The 17450-nt window shown below is 36.5% G+C and overlaps 1 protein-coding gene across 1 annotated transcript in view; it reads left to right on the forward strand.

The window, feature by feature from the left end:
* Nucleotides 1-16997, forward strand: part of LOC107684096 (neurotrypsin-like) — a 36778-nt gene extending 19781 nt beyond the window's left edge. The window contains exons 4-15 of the mRNA XM_016480276.1: nt 665-907; nt 1902-2040; nt 2513-2691; nt 4635-4782; nt 5507-5685; nt 6112-6253; nt 6781-6992; nt 10813-10954; nt 11109-11390; nt 12742-12864; nt 14016-14296; nt 15439-16997. Of these exons, the coding sequence (XP_016335762.1) occupies nt 665-907; nt 1902-2040; nt 2513-2691; nt 4635-4782; nt 5507-5685; nt 6112-6253; nt 6781-6992; nt 10813-10954; nt 11109-11390; nt 12742-12864; nt 14016-14296; nt 15439-15773 (2405 nt within the window). The 3' untranslated portion in view covers nt 15774-16997. The remainder of the gene's footprint in view (nt 1-664; nt 908-1901; nt 2041-2512; nt 2692-4634; nt 4783-5506; nt 5686-6111; nt 6254-6780; nt 6993-10812; nt 10955-11108; nt 11391-12741; nt 12865-14015; nt 14297-15438) is intronic.
* The last annotated feature ends 453 nt before the right edge of the window (nt 16998-17450 follow it).

Genomic DNA, 17450 nt, shown 5'->3' on the forward strand with positions numbered 1-17450 from the left:
ATATCGTGATATCAATTTTGGCCATATCGTCCAGCCCTAGTAGAAACCATAACTTTTCCTTAATAAAAGGTGCAAGCTTGAAATAATTGTGCCTTTAAATCCTGTACGGGTGGTGTAGCTCTTGTTGGTGAGTCTCAAGTAGGGCAGGTCATTGAGAGTTCGGCTCCCTGCCGCTTTATTGGCTGCTCATCTCAGCTTCTCAGCACCTGCTTAGAGCGCAGCCTTGTCTAATCCCTCATCCTTTATGCTGGAAAAGGAGGCTGAAAGAGGCATCCAGATGTCCACTTTCTCTCTCTTTTAACTCTCCTGCCCAGGGCCTGAGGAATCAGTGCTCATGGCTTGGAGGAGATGTGGAGGCCAAGTTGGGAGATATAAACAAAAGGGCCGCTGTTAGATACAAGATACAAGAATATTTGTGCATGCAGAATAACAGTTACTTCTTTAAATGTCTCAAGATAGATAGATAGATAGATAGATAGGTCATGGCATCATGCTGATACTCATATTATGTAGACACACTCGATATTGACTACTGTTTCAACAAACGAATCAGACTTCATCACTTGCAAAATATCAGTGTGAACAGTCACCCTTGAAGATGGGATTTGAAAACTAAATCGGATTTATGCACAGTATAAAATCCTTTTTCTCTTTTTTCCCCCAGTTCCTCTGTCCTGCTCTGAGGGCTTCACTGAGCTGGGCTATTACAACGGCACAGTTTCTCAGACCGACTCGGGTTCACCCTGTCTAAAGTGGACCGAATTCCCAGATTACATGCAGCAGTATCCGGGCAGGGGTCTTGGAGAGCACAATTTTTGTCGAAATCCTGACCGTGAGTCCAACCCATGGTGTTTTTTCAGGCAGAGTTCAGGGGCCATTGGTTGGGCCTACTGCGACTGCCATCAAGGTGAGTACTACAGCGTTTCATTAAAGGTGGCTAGCTATGCTCCACTAGTGAGTAAATTCAAAAAGTATTATAGATCTTTTGTAATATGATTTTTAAAAATAATATTCCTTAAGGCGGCGTCCCACTAGCCAAGTCGAAACAACATTTTTCTGTCTGAGATCTGTCATGTTCACTGATTAAAAATTTTATGTAAACAGCAATCTGCAGTTTCTGGTCATAGATTGCAATACCTAATTTTGGCAAATCAATGTGAAACTCGCCAAAATAACAACAGAAAAAAACAGTAATTCAGATCTACCCAATGAATCTCTTCGGATTTTGCTGCGGAATATTCATGCACAGCTTCAATGAGAAAAAGATGCGCTTTCAATAAACAACCCTCACCGTTTTATTTTATTCATTTTAGTGTCTGAGAATTCCAGAAAAACACAATCAGTGTTTGCAATATGTGGCTTTGCATCTGCTGAAAAAAAAGTTTGGGTCAGATCCATTAACTCATCAGGGAGTTGAGTCTCTGGGGCTGTTAACGCTTCCCGCAGAGAGAAACACAAGAGCTTATGACTGAAAATCAGCTAGTGGGACGACAGCCTTAGATGTTCGAATATTCTAACATTCTTCAGATGATAAATAAGTGTTTTAGGATCTCTATGTGTACTGTTGTCCTACTTTCCTTCAACTTCATCAACTTCATATTTAGAAATCAATGGTTGACATTCTTGTGAAGAATACTCTGTATGTATCTCAGGAAAATTAGAAAAGGTTTATAATTAAAGAAAGAAGAAGCTTGTGTAAAAAGCATCTTTGCATTCTGTGTGCAGTTGAGACAAAAGGTGACTGTGACTGTGACTTTGCTAAGTAGGACATGCTCCTGGATCAACATTCTGTTCCTGTTATCAACCAATCACATATTACTCTTATATATATATATATATATATACAGTGGGTACGGAAAGTATTATATATATATATATATATTTATCTCTCACTTATTCAGGAGCAGTCAGGTTAGCAGGAGGTTCATCCCCAAAGAGTGGCCGACTGGAGGTCTACCTGAATGGCCAGTGGGGGTCGGTTTGTGACACACACTGGACAGACCGTGATGCTAGTGTGGTTTGCCGACAGCTTGGACTGGGGTATGGGAATTTATGTTTATTTCTAATTAGGGCTGTCAATTTAACACATTAATTTAGAACAATGGATTAAATATAATGTGAAAAATGATGCTTCGACTGAAACAGTAATGTAATGTCTGTGAATTATAGTAATTGTTTTTTTTTTCTCTACAAATATGTCATGATTAATTGCAATTCATTTGAAAAATTCGTAATGTAATTAATTTTATAAAATTCAGCCCTGCTTTATTTTATCTGTGAGTATCAGATCTGATTTTCCATAGATTTATGGATCTGTGCCTCTCAGTGTGGTCAAAGCAAGGGTACTCATTTGTATATTTAAATGATTAATTAAAATTCACAGTGTCTTAATTTTTTACTATGTCTATTTTTGATTTAGCATTTGTTAAATCATCTAAAAGTGGGTGGAAAGACTCACGTCGCTGAACAGTGGAGGAGATAACTTCTTCATATTTCTTTCCGTTTGTTGTAGTGAGATTGGCACGGCTCTCCAGCACTCATATTTTGGCCCCGGCTCCGGGCTTTTTCACTACGCCCGCCTTGGCTGCCGTGGTGATGAGAAATCCCTGCTGGATTGCAGAAGCAGGAAGTTTGTTACGAGTGACTGTAACCATGGAAACGAGGCCGTAGTAGTGTGCGCACCACCTGAAGGTCAGTGTGCTTTCTGTGACAGTGAAGCTAATGACCTTTTAAGTGAAATAAACACTCCTGCATCTAGATGCCCTCGCAAAACCACAGAGCTGTCATAAACCAGAAAAAGTGCTTTTAAATTGGATACAAAGATCATCAGGGTTATTTAAAGTCTGTTTTCGAGAATTCAATTTCAGCCTCTGTGTCTGCATTGTAAGTGAACATCGCAATATGACAAATAAGACTGCTCCCATTATAATCAACAAAGTTGTCTACAAGTGCTTATAATGTGAGCGTCTTGTTTTTTTCATGATGTGTTGTGCTGCACCTCGTTGCTTGCTTGCAGTGCAGACCGGCTGTAAAAACTGCTAAATAAATTACATTCAGTTGCAGTATTAGCTGTTAATTTACTCTTGTTTTTATAATCTTGACGCAAATCAAAATAATGTCATCGTTGATTGATAAAATTCTATAAACAAATCCCCTTTATGCTTTATTATGCTTTCAGCTACAGATAAGAGTGGACTATTCTCAGCTCTGTCAAATTTGAAATTAATTCCACAGATTTTGCCATAAAAACAGAATTGAAGATCTAAAACAGTGTGGATAATGACTTGTGACACTGATTTTTCTTCAGTGTTGTGATATAAATATGAAAAATATAATTAGACATTGCTGTAATTGTCAGTTTCTGCACATTTTACTCTATTATTTCTTCCCTGTTCACCCTGCATTTTCTAAAAGTGGCCCTCGAGCGACGTCATTTGAGTATGTCTGATCTACCTGAATACTAAGACAGAAAACCACGGGGTGTTTGATGGAACATCATGAGGATGATTATGTTATCTTTGAATTGCCATTATTGCTGCTTCTTTGTCCATTCATATTGACTTATTAAATTGGCGCTTACTGAGATTAGAAATTTTAATGAAACATTTCAGTGGGGGATTATACTTTCTTTGGTGGAATCAAAAGAGCCATACTTTCTTTTGTAGAAAGGTACAAAGGGATAAAAAACGAGAAAAGAGGTTGGAAAGCAAATCAATGGCATCTGAACTCATGATTGCCTACTGAGAGCTTTATTGAAGACACAATCTGAGGACATACGGACACATGTGCACTGTGCTGCGTTACCAGGACAGCAAATTATGTATTTTAGCCCTTGAATTGAAAGAATGGCTGCATATAATGTGTTCCTGACATGAATTATTATTATTATATATGAAATATTACCAGCAGCTGTGCATATATCTGATCGTAGTGATTGGTTTTGCTTCAGGACCTAGTTTTTATAGTGGACATTAATTGATGACCCAACACATTACCACATTATCATGATCAAATAAAAAAACAATATGCAAATATACTTACACTTTTGTTCAACATTTTTGGGAGTCGGTAAGCTTTTGAAATGTTATTCAAAGAAGTACCTTATGCTCATCATATATGTGTGATACTGTATATATGAATATAAAATTCAAATGAACAACATTTATTTGTAATAGAAATCTTTTGTAACTTTATAAATGTATTTACTGTCACTTCTGATTAATTTAATGCCTCTATGCTGAATAAAAGTATTCATTTCTTTAAATAGAAAAATCTTACTGACCCTAAATTTTAGTATATAGGCCTGTATCAATAAAGTATATATATCAACGGCAGATTTTTCCATGAACCAGTATTTAATGTAGCCTGGGTTGTATTTTTCTTTTCTTTTTTACCTAAAAGTTCAGATTTTATTTTGCTACCCTAATAACGCATAATTATATGGTTAGTTGTAATTAGCATAATTTTTTTCACTGCCCTCTGCGACCCTATTAGAGAAGACCTGCAACCCACTAGTTAAGAACCTTTGGATTATTTCACAGAAAGAGATAATTGCATGCAGAGCATTCTGGGTGTCACTACATTTATTGATGTGTTTGTGGCTTTGGGTCATGATTCCTGGTTTGCCTGCTCAGGTAATGGACCGCCGCTGCGGTTGGTTGGTGGGGAGGAGTACTTTGAGGGACGAGTTGAGGTCTTCCATAATGGGCACTGGGGGACCATTTGCGATGATCAGTGGGATGACATGGATGCTGAGGTGGTCTGCAGGCAGCTCGGATTGGGGTGAGTCCAATGTAGAACTAATACATCAAATACTAATCGTTCACACCCTGTCATAAATATAAAGTGGATGGTTTCAGAGTAATACATCATACTTTTAACTCCTACCTTTTCTAAAATGCCTTTTGCAAACATCTTGGCAAGGTTTTGAAGAAGCAGTAGCACATGTTGTCTCTTGTGAGGTATTTTCATTCCTGAGTGCTCTTATCTTGATGAGAGGAAGATTGAATTATTTATTTTGCGCTGTTGTATTTTTTGCTCTCATACACCATCTCCATCATGTTGCTGTAACAGTTGTAGAGAATAAAGGCTGTGAGATGTCACATGAGCTGCAGTGATGATATGCATGACTTCAGTTACTGCAGCATTAAAGCAACTGAATGATGTGTTTGTCGGTTATAGTTAGAACATGTTAGCTTTCAAACGAATCTGTAGTAAGAAGCATTTTAATGGTCTGTGTGTGCCTTTTTGTGTGATACTGTACTCAGTGCTTCAAGTGGCCTCTTGGATTCCCACTGAAACTAAGCAGGGTTGAGGCTTGTCAGCACCTGGATGGGAGACCACCTGGGAAGTTTATCGATGTTCCCTTATTCCCTATGCCATTTGCAGAGCCCTTCGAACAGAACATGTTTGCTCTCTTTGGATTTGAATCTTACTTAAGATAACAAAAGTCCACTTTATAGGGCACTTAGATCTCCTTTGTATATATGTCTTTGTGTGTGTCCAGGGGGATCCCTAAAGCCTGGTCATGGGCTCATTTCGGGCAGGGCAGTGGGCCGATCCAATTGGACGCAGTACAGTGCACAGGCAATGAGCTCTCTCTGGACGAGTGCCGTCACAGCGGATGGGAACAACACAATTGTGACCATATGGAAGACGCTGGGGTGTCATGCAATCCCTATACAGGTCTCATCCTACACATAGACACACACATACAAACACTTACAGCCTTGGCTCTCTGGAATATCTGATTCTGATTGGTCATTCGCAATATTCTGTGCAGTTTACCCTAATATACACAGTTTTCGACATAAACTGACTGTGCTAGTTTTATATCTCTTGTATCGTTCCTTGGTCTCTTTGTTCTCACATAAAAAAATAATAATAATTTAGACTCGAATCAATATTTCATGTCCACTTATTTATTTATCTGGTAAGTAGTCATGTAAATGGAATGGTGTACAGCAAACTGGTTTTAACGCAAAATAAACCCCTTCAGGATGACATAAGACTTTGTTTCAGTTGACTGTACATTATCACTTCCATTGGCAATACAGAAACTGTCCAGAGAGGCAATGTGTGTATATAGTGTGTGTTGGCATATGCATTCAGATGGCGTAGTGAGACTGGTAGACGGTGATAACCCATGGGAAGGTCGTCTGGAAGTATATCACTCTGGGGACTGGGGCATGGTGTGTGATGACAGCTGGACGGAGCAGCATGCACAGGTGGTCTGCAGACAGCTGGGATTCAGGTGCTATTCTTTAATCCTGCCGGTAGCTGTGTATATACAGTAGCTGTATTACGTAAACACTACTGTTCAAAAATTTGGTGACATTAAGATTTTTTGGTGTTTTTGAAAGTCCCTGTTGCATTTATTTGATCAAAAATACAGTAAAAACCACAATATTGTGAAATATTTTTACAATTTAAAATAAATTATAATAATTGTAATATTTTAAAATGTAATTTATTATTTTGATAGCATAGCTGGATTTTCAGCAGCCATTACTCCAGTCTTCAGTGTCACATGCACCTTCAGAAATCATTCTAGTATGCCGATTTTTTGTAACACTGTAAAATTCTTTACTGTCACTTTTGATCAATTTAATGCATCCTTACTGAATAAATGTTAAAAGTGTGTGTGCCTTGTAAGTGTCCAATGTGGGCGTATGAATGTCTCTATAAGATCTATATGTATAAATGAACTATTTTGCGGGAGAATTTAAAGTGGCTTTATGTTATTGGGAATTTATCATGAGTGTGTGTGTGTCCATGTAGGGGTGGTGCAGAGGTCTCTCCTGCTGGCGCTTTCGGAGAAGGAACAGGGCTGATTCTGCTTGACGATGTGGAGTGTGAGGGCAGTGAGAGCTCTTTGCTGGAGTGTAAACATAGTGTGTGGGGTCGACACGATTGCTCTCATAGCGAAGATGTTGGAATACTCTGCCACAGGGTAGAAAACAATGAGGTCCCACTGGCTCCAGAAAGTACTGGTAAGTTATCTTGAACACACACCAACATACGCTTCAGTGTGTGAGTAAGGCTTTGTGTGAGGTCGGTGCAGATACGTTTTGCTGATAGAATTCTCTGTGTGTGCACCGCTTTGACCCTTTCTGAAATTCAGAGGGGATCTAAATGTCACTTTTTGACAGAGGCCAGGAATAAACACAGCCATTGTAGTTTCCCAAGTGCTTGCTTTTAATGATAAAAACTTCTATTTAAATTTCAATACAGTATCGTGTAGCCCTTGGCATCCACAATGCTACCTTTGACATTTGACAGTGTAACATTAGAAAAACATGATTTATTTTCCCCAAACAAACAAAATTTAAATCTAACCTATTATCATATAACTTCAATACTCTTTTTGCTCCCAGTCAGTGACATTTTTAGTATGTTTGAATAGGTATGTTTGAAATCTTAGGTTTGAATGGCAAGATTCATCAAAATGTGTGTGGCTGTGTGTTGCTTATAATGTTCTGCTAGCATTGTTATCTAAGAGATGAAAGATGACAAAGTCAAAATTCATGATTTTATTGATTATCATACAAAGAAACATTTAAAAAGGGCTTACTTTTTTAAAGAACATTAGAGCCTTTGATGTAGCATTGGATTTTGCACGTTCAGTACGAATTGAAGTTTCCACCTTATAGGAAATTTTGTTTTAAAGTTACTGTAATTGTCACTTTATTCTAATAGACTTTATATATCACAATTATGAGTGTAATTGCAACTTTTTACACTAGTACAATTACTGTCAAACGAAACTTCTATTCAACAAGGATACAATAAATTGATCAAAAATGATATTAAATATATTTATGATGTTACAAAAAGATTTAAAATAAATGCTGTTCTTTTGAACTTTATATTCATCAAGAATCCTGAAAAAAAAAATGTAGCACGGTTTCCACAAAAATATTAAGCAGTAGAACTGTTTTTTCAACATGGATAAAAATAAGAAATATTTATTGAGCATCAAATCAGCATATTAGAATGATTTCTGAGGATCATGTGACACAATGGGTGCTTAATAATGAGCTTTTTCATCACAGGAATAAATTAAAATATTTTAAATAAAAAATATATTAACAAAGAAGAGTTATTTTAAATGGTAATATTTCATAATATTACAGTTTTTAATGTATTTTTTATCAAATAAATTGGACTTTTCAAAAACATTTAAAAAAACTTACCACCTCCAAACTTGTGAATGTTAGTGTATATATATATATATATATATATATATATATATATATATATATATATATATAAATAGATATAGATATAGATATAGATATATATATAATAAACTATATATATAAACTTGGAAACAAAAAAGAAGAAATAATACACGCTCACATACTCACAGTAATCACCTGTGTATGTCTCACAACAAACAAAAAAACAGTGAAAATGAAAATTATAAAAGCAGACAGAAATTGTGCATCCTCAGATCTCTTCCTTGTTACATTTGTTTTTATTTTTACAGATAGAAATTAAATGCACAGAAAGCTCAATATACAGTGGACATTATATTATATTTTACACAATATTTAATCAAAATTTAAGAAATGATAACTGAAAACAGAAATAAAGCTGTTGCTGTTTAGAAACCAACACTAGGGGGAGCTAACACTTCTGTTCATTAGCTAGACGTTGTTAAATGTCATACACTGGTATTAGTCACTAGCTGGTGAACTACAACCTTTGCATCCCCTTACACTAGCTACTAATGATTTAAACGCTGCACGTAGTTCACGACAGCGCAGAGTGTATAGCAATGGGTTGATGCCTGAGTTCAGCAGGCATAGTGTACTGCAGAAGGCAAATGCCTTTTTTTGTGGTTTTGAAAGCTCTGTTGCAACTACATCTGTCATCATGAAGGAAAGGACAGGCAGCCAACACACTAACAGAATTAGCAAAATACAGCTAAAAGTCTTTGCCAAATGGATGTCCACACGCATACGTGCTAGTTCTGGATGTTCAGCGGACATATTGGCTTCATGTTTGTGGGCCATCCACACTATCAGAGCATAGGCTACCAGTATGAGGACGATCACCACCAACACAAGACTGGCAAATAATCCCAAGTAGTAACGATTCACATATGGAAAGAGATGGGAGCATGATTGACAAGGCTGACATCTCCAGCCCATCAGAGGAAGGAAGGAAATGAGGGCAGCCATAACCCATAAAGTCACAATAGCCACCAAGGCTCTTTTACGTGTCAGCAGCACCTTGTAGGTTGAAACCTTGTAGATGGCGTGATAGCGGTCAGTTGCCATCACAAGCAGACTTCCAACTGATCCTGTAAACGCCATGGTCACGCCACTCAGCTTAAACAGATACTCTGTTTGCTCAAACGATTTGTCAGAAAGGTGGAAATTCAGGAAGTTGATGGTGAAACAGATGCATACAATAGTGTCCGCCAATGCCAAGCTGCCCATAAACAGGTATGACGGATGTTGCCGTAGGTTCCTAGAGCAGGCTATGACAACCAGAATGAGCACATTGACCAGGAGGCTGAGAGGTGTGATCAACAGACAGATGGTGCCGATGGCTACCTTCTCTGTGATGTTTAGCACTGTGTAGTCATTTTTGCAGGAAATGGAAATTTTAGTTATGGAAGTCTGTGAAAGTACAGTATATTGTATTATTTTAGATTTCCACAATTTGCTTTTGTAGCTATTTTGTAGTGTTTTACTCACCTGTACGAATCGGTTATGAATTGTGCTTCTTCCTGGTTGTGTTGTGTGGTCTGTTGTCGCGTCTAACCCAGTAGCACTATGTTAAACAGAAAGAAAAAACCTTTAAAACGATATACATACCTAATATAGACACATACATACACACACTTAATAATAAGTATAATGTTTAAATAAATCATAATAATTAATTAATTGCCTTTCTTTGGAGAGTAGAAGCTTTACAGACCCATCTGTCACAAAAGCAGTTTTTTGAACAAGTGGCAGATCTGTGGTTAGTGTGGTTGGCAACATGAAGGCTTACACAACTACATTATGTTGTATGTGTGTGTTCTGCCTGTTGGAAAAATGTAATGTATATATTTGACTTTAACATCTTTACATGAAAAGGCATGCACAACCCGATATACTTTGATTATGCAACACATTTGAGTAAAAAAAAAGGATATTTAATAAGAATAATGCAGCGCAGGACTTTTATCCATTAGGAACTGATTGAATTGTGAAAGTTGGGATGCTACATATTAGAGAATGAAGGGAGGGAGGGGTTTTCAAGACACATATTCAAGACGATAACTGAAAAGGAAAGCTTTTTTTTCTGCAACGTGCACTGATGAATTGCATACAAAAAGAATGTGTATTAAGATGTGCATGAATGTGTATTAAGAATGTAAATAAATAATAAAAGGTCTATTTTGATTTCATGTTCATTTTAAGATGCTATAAAGCACTGACTATTCATTCTAAAAATGGAAACCTTATTTTGAGGTTCTTCCTTTTCACTGACTGTTAACATCATGTGCTTACATGTCATGTTGTGGTTTAAGCTACACTGCCAGTAACAGAGCCTGTTTCTTTCACTCCTAATACATTACACAAGACTGAGGTGGATGTGCTTCTTTTGTCTGAAACAAAATAAACTGAAGTCTGCAGTCACACCAAATTTCTTAAATCATTCATGTCTTTCGGTTCATTCCGTGTAACTGCCTGTATTATAATAAGCTTAAATGGAAAACTACTACTGAAAAACTACTTTTTGAAGATGCACATAAGTGACACAATCTAAGCTCTGTTCTCTATTTTGCTTGCTTTTCTGTAGTTTCAGGACCTCTGGTACGATTGGCAGGTGGCGACAATAGAAAAGAGGGCAGAGTGGAGGTGTTTCTTAACGGAGAGTGGGGCAGCGTCTGTGATCATGGCTGGAATGATGTCAATGCTGCCGTCGTCTGCAGACAGCTCGGATTCACGTACGGAACCATTTGCATAATTTTAACACAAAATAGCTCAAAAGCATCTCATAATCAGTACTATGGAATATGATTTATTATTTCTCGGGCACGATGAATGCAGATAGCTGAGTAGAAGAAAAGTCTTGGAATGTTTTTTTGCTCTCTATGGCAGTGGGGTGTCAAAAGCACGACCGATGGGTTATTTCGGAGCAGGGAAGGGGACCATCCATCTGACCAATGTGAGGTGCACTGGGAAGGAGTCGCTCCTCGGAGAGTGCCCTTCTAAAGGACAAGACAGCTACACTTGTAAGCATGGACAGGATGCAGGTGTGGTGTGTGATTATTTGCCAGAGCCAGAGGCTGACATAGCAGTGGTGGGCACACACACCTGTGGTTTAAGAGCCGGCGCTGAGAGACGCAGCAAGAGGATTGTTGGAGGATATAAATCTCTCAGGTAAGCAGTCATCTAAATTTTACTGCTGTTAAATCAGTTCTAGAGCACATGTTGTGGACATTTGTTCAGATACAATTTATTTTATTGCATATAAAGATCATGCTTAATTTAAGATGTTTACTATTGTCCGAAAATGAATTCATTAAAATGTTTGAAATTATAATTATAACTAAAATAGTTTCTAACAACTTTCCAGATACCCCACACTGGACAAAAAGTACTTTCAAACAATTTTCACTAAAAAAGTAACACAATTTTGTGAAGTAGAAAGACAAGAATTTCTAGAAAGATAGTATTTTCTTGTTAAACATGCTCCAGTAATCTTTATTTACAAGTTACAAAAATACAAAATAAAATAAAAATAAATAAATAAAAAGTGTGTATGTGTGTGTATTAGGGCTGCACGATTAATCGCATGCGATATTTAACGCCATTTTGTTAAAAAAGCCGGTTCTGTAATCAGCAAGAAATCATCATCACGTGCTTTCAGATGGAGCAGCATTTACTACACATAGCCGTAGTTCACTGACAGTGTGTATATATATATATATATATATATATATATACACAGTGCATATGCAATTAAACAGATTTCACCTCAAACACATGCCATTGCGGTGTTGTTATTGTTAACCAAATCTAAAACTATTAAAAATTGGTTTTGGTAATTGTAATAAAGTTGAAATCAAATGAAATATAAATATTAAAAGAAAAACAAAAATCAGTCAAATCGTATGAAAAACAAAAATCTGAAATGTTGCCTTTTCAGCAAACTGGAATAAGTTGAAGTTGAAGTACCAAAACTAAAACTGTAATCAAAATAAAACCAAATAGAAATATACATGTATATAAAAAACTAATAAAAATAACTAATAAAAACAACAAAATTACTAAAACCTAATAAAATAAAAATTGAAAATATAAAAATAAAAGCTAATTCAAAATATCAATAAATACTGCAATAGTGTTTAAATACCACAATAGGTTGAGCCAATGTTTCTGTTTTTTTTGGGGGGTTTTTTCGCACTACAGACCCTCAGTGATTATACTTTTTGGGTTAAGCAACATAGAAATAGCCTACTTTGCCAGTTGTTTCTAAATATTAAGCTAAGATGATTTTTTTATAGTAATTTTATAGTTTTTTATAGTAATTAATTTTAACATCTAAAAATTAATATGCTTTAAATTTGAATTGTGTTTATAAGTTCTTTGATTGTTAAAATTCAATGCTGACACTCTACTTAAAACTGTTCTTTTACTGCAGATAAATATGACTCTATTCCTCCACCACATCCATTGTGTTTGTGTCTTTATGTGTTTGTTTGTTTGTGCACATATGTATACCCCACAGGGGTGACTGGCCCTGGCAGGCGTCCCTGTGGCTCAGATCTCAATCTAAAGGGAATCAGCCTCTGTGCGGAGCCACTCTCATCAACTCCTGCTGGCTGCTCACTGCAGCTCACTGCTTCAAACAGTAAGAGAGACACCTGCTGGACATCAGTGCTATTAGCTGCTATGCCTAGGCTCCTCAACTCCCGAATCCAATTCCATAATCATTTTTAACTGATTTTGATTGAGTTGAAATCACTGAGAGCACAAAAATAAGTGGCCAATTTAGAAGCATTGTGAACTGTGAACATGTTTTCCAGATGTCATCAGTTAACACAAACATATTAAGCAGCACAACTGTTTTCAGCATTAATAATAATAAATGTTTCTTGAGCACCAAATTAGAATATTAGAGCATATTAGGGTGATTTATGAAAGATCATGTGACACGAAAGACTGGAGTAATGACTGCTGAAAATTCAGCTTTGCCATCATAGGGATAAATTATATTTATTAAATAGAAATCGGTTTAATATTTCACAATATTACTCCTTTGTGAACTTGGACCACAAAACCAGTCTTAAGTGATAATCTTTTAATAAGATTTATACATCATCTGAAAGCTGAATAAATAAGCTTGCCATTGATGTATGGTTTGTTAGGATAGGACAATATTTGGCCCGAGATACAACTATTTGAAAATCTGGAATCTGAGGGTGCAAAAAAATCTAAATATTGAGAAAATCACATTTAAAGTTGTCCAAATGAAGTCCTTAGCAATGCATATTACTAATCAAAAATTAAGTTTTGATATATTTACCGTAGGAAATTTACAAAATATCTTCATGGAACATGATCTTTACTTAATATCTTAATGATTTTTGGCATAAAAGAAAAACCTATAATTTTGACCCATACAATGTATTTTTGGCTATTGCTACAAATATACCCCAGCGACTTAAGACTGGTTTTGTGCTCCAGGGTCACATTTCTGTATTCTGTATTTTTGATCAAATAAAATAAAAATAAAACATTAGTGAGCATAAGAGACTTCTTTCGGAAACATTAAAAAATCTTATCAACCTCTCTTTTGAACGTTAATGTACATATTAATGTGCACAAATCATTGCGCTGTAATGAAGCAGAAGTTGTGCTCAGTTTTAGAATGATTAACATAAGACAGCTCCTGTAAATCAACACTAAAGTAACACTCAACACTTAAAATGAGATTAGCAGCGGAATGATTGAAATGGTAGTGCATCATCTGTAATATGAATGAATGTCTTGATTCTACAGGTTTGGAAGTGATGCTTCACGGTACGTGGTGAAGCTCGGGGATTATAACACACGGGAGCAGGATGATTTTGAACGTGTCCTCTCTCCAGAGCGCATAGAAGTGCACAAGAAGTACCGAACAGAGAGCTGGGAGCACGACGTGGCTCTGATCCGGCTGAAGGGTGCTGAGGGGAAGTGCGTGTCCTTTAACCCTCATACTAATGCCGTCTGCCTGCCTGCACCTGGAAGCAAGTGGGGCAAAAGACCTGCATCATGTGTCATCACTGGCTGGGGAATGACAGGTAATATTGGGTTGTTCTTTTCTTACAAGGGCACAATATTGGCACAATATGAAATGCATATATATATATTATTTTATTTAAAAAATCCTTTGAAAAGTTCTTTAAGAATCTTTAAATTTTTTTATGTTTTTGAAAGAAATCTCTTGTTCACCAAGGCTGCATTTATTTGATGGAGTAAAAATACTGTAAAAACAGCAATATTTTGAAATATTATTACAATTTAAAAGAACTGTGTTCTATTGAAATATATTTTTAAATGTATTAATTTTATTCCTGTGATGACAAAGCTGAATTTTCAGCAGCCATTACTTCATTCTTCAGTGTCACATGATCTTTCAGAAATCATTCCTATTTGCTGAGTTGGAGCTCAAGAAACATTTCTTATTATTGTCCATTTTTAAAACAGGTTTTGCTGCATTGTATTTTTGTTGAAACTGTGATAAATTACTGTTTAAAGGTTTATGCTAAGTAAGATTTTTTTTTAAAGAAATTAATACTTTTTTTCCAGCAAGGACACACTAAATTGATCAAATGTAACAGTAAAGATTTTTACATTGTTACAAAATATATTTATTTCAAATTAAATTTGTACATTTGGACTTTCTATTGAATCGAGAAATGTTTCTTGACCACCAAATCTGCATATAATAATGATTTCTGATTGATCATGTAACACTAAAGACTGGAATATATGGCTGCTGAAAATAACATTTTACAATTTATTATATATATAATAACAGTTTTTATTCGTAATATTATTTCACAATATTACTGTTTTTACTGGATTTATGATCAAATCAGTGCAGCCTTGGTGAGCATAAAAGACTTCTTTCAAAAACATACAAAAAAATGTATGATTCCAAACTTGAACAGTCTTCATTCCATTCATTCCATGTTATTCTTATCTATATATTATATTATATATTATACATTTATCAGTTATTATAAAGAGACAGATCTTCCAAAAAAATGAAAATTAACTTTCATTGTATGGACAAAAACATTTTTTCAAAATATTTACTTTCGTGTTCAACAAAAGAAAGTCATATAGTTTTGGAACAACATTGGGAAATGAAATGTCCTTTTTGAGCAGCTGTCCCTTTAAATGGATTGCAACCTTTTGTTTTTCCCTTATTTTTCAGACACTGAGCATCCCAGCACTCTTCTTCAGGCCTGGGTACCTCTTCTGCCCTCGTGGCAATGTAAGAAGCATTACGGCGAGCGTTTCACTAGCCACGACATGCTGTGTGCTGGCAGTATGACGTCTGACCTCAGAAAGCATGCTGACAGCTGCCAGGGCGACAGTGGGGGTCCGCTAGTGTGTCAGGGCGAGGCAGGGCGCTGGGTACTGACAGGGGTCATTTCCTGGGGTCACAGCTGTGGTGACCCTTCGTACCCAGGTGTATATTCACGGGTCAGCCGCTATCTGCCCTGGATCGAACAGGTGACGCACAGCACCGCCCCTCTCCAGCACTGAAGCACAACTCTCTCTGAAAACCACCTGCCCGTCACACTTCAGAGAACCAGGACTCTGTGAAAGGAAAAACAAGATCCTGAGAGTGTTTGACACCTGCTATAAGCTTTGAACACCCTGGATCTTAATTCCTCTGTATTCTGTAAAGTTCAGTTTTATGTCTTTAGCATTTAGAGATTAGGATCTGTCCTTACTCGCAGAGTCTGTGAAGGTTGACACTGTAGAATGACCAGTGTGATGGTAAATAGACAGTTTACCTCCAAATTAAAGTTTTGTCATCATTTACCCACACTCTAGTTCCAAACCCATATAAACGATGACGGAATTTACATTTTTGGGTGAACTGGCCCTTTAAAAGAGTGTGATTCTACCGTGCATTTAAAATGTTTAGTGCCGTCCAGAGGCTGCAGTGCATGTCAATGTATGTATTGTATTTAAAAGCCATTCGATGCAGCTGCCCAGGCCTTCTGCATGGTAGAGAATGGTAGCATAAGCTCTGCAAAAGCAGGTTTATTTCTTATTCTGTGGGGCGGAAGAAAACTGAATGGATTCCTCTACTATCCTTATTTAACAGAAGGCTTGAACTCCTCCACTAATCTTCAAGGAAACATTTTCAGTGTTGTGGATTAGACAAGTAAAATGAATCACGTAGGCTTTTTTTAGATAGCAACAGTCGAAGTGATCTTTAAAGCCATGTGTCTTCTAGATGTGTCATACATCTAATGCAGTTAGAAGTTTTGATTTTAATCATGTACAGTAAATCATGATATTTAACACATTGGTTTACCAAGTATGCACTGTATCAGTTTTGATGCATTAACATACAGCTCTTGAAGATAAATGACTCAGTATGTTTTGTTTTGTCTCAGTCTTAGTAGACATTTTTAGGACATAAATGGCATTTTAAATTCATAATTGTGAAAAACCTAATGTGACTTTTCTCTTATTTGTCACGGTGATTTACAATACAATGTGTGTCATTATGTAAATGCAGTATAGCAATTGATAATGGGTTTTATCCGTGCAAAGGTTTCTCACTTCTAATGTATTGAAAGAACAAGTTTGGGACCGTGACTATCAACTATTTTGGTTGACAGTCAGTATAATGAGATTTTATTTTGTAGCGTCTCTTAACTGTTCCTGTACTTTGTTATGTGAACTGTGTGTTTTCATCCAGTGGGTGGCGATATTGTGTTTTTTTTTACTCTGGGCCCGTATTCACAAAACATTTTAGCTTACCACTAAGAGTTCTCCTAAATAGCAGTAAAAGTTGTTAGCTAAGTTTTCTCTTAAAACCTATTCACAAAGCTGCTGAGACAAACTTTCATTAAGGAATAGAGAGAAGTCTTAAGCTAAGAGTAAGGGTGGGGTTGACCTCATTGCTATGGATGATGTCAGCATGCTTACTAACAGTGATTGGCTGATAGGGGAGGGGTCTCTGTCAAAGATTTATTCATAGATAGTGAGCACATGTAGAGCACAAATAAATAAAGGTTTAAAAATAAAAATGTTAATTGCAACATTCAAATAAAGATTTTAAGATGCAGGTTAAGTGTCACTAATTAAGTGAAGTGACGTGACAATTAGTGCTCTGCATTTATCCCATCTAAAGTGCACACACACAGCAGTGAACACACACACACCGTGAACACACACCTGGAGCAGTGGGCAGCCATTTAT

This window comes from Sinocyclocheilus anshuiensis, unplaced genomic scaffold, assembly GCF_001515605.1.
Source record: "Sinocyclocheilus anshuiensis isolate Anshui unplaced genomic scaffold, SAMN03320099.WGS_v1.1 scaffold553, whole genome shotgun sequence".
Classification (NCBI taxonomy): Eukaryota; Metazoa; Chordata; class Actinopteri; order Cypriniformes; family Cyprinidae; genus Sinocyclocheilus; species Sinocyclocheilus anshuiensis.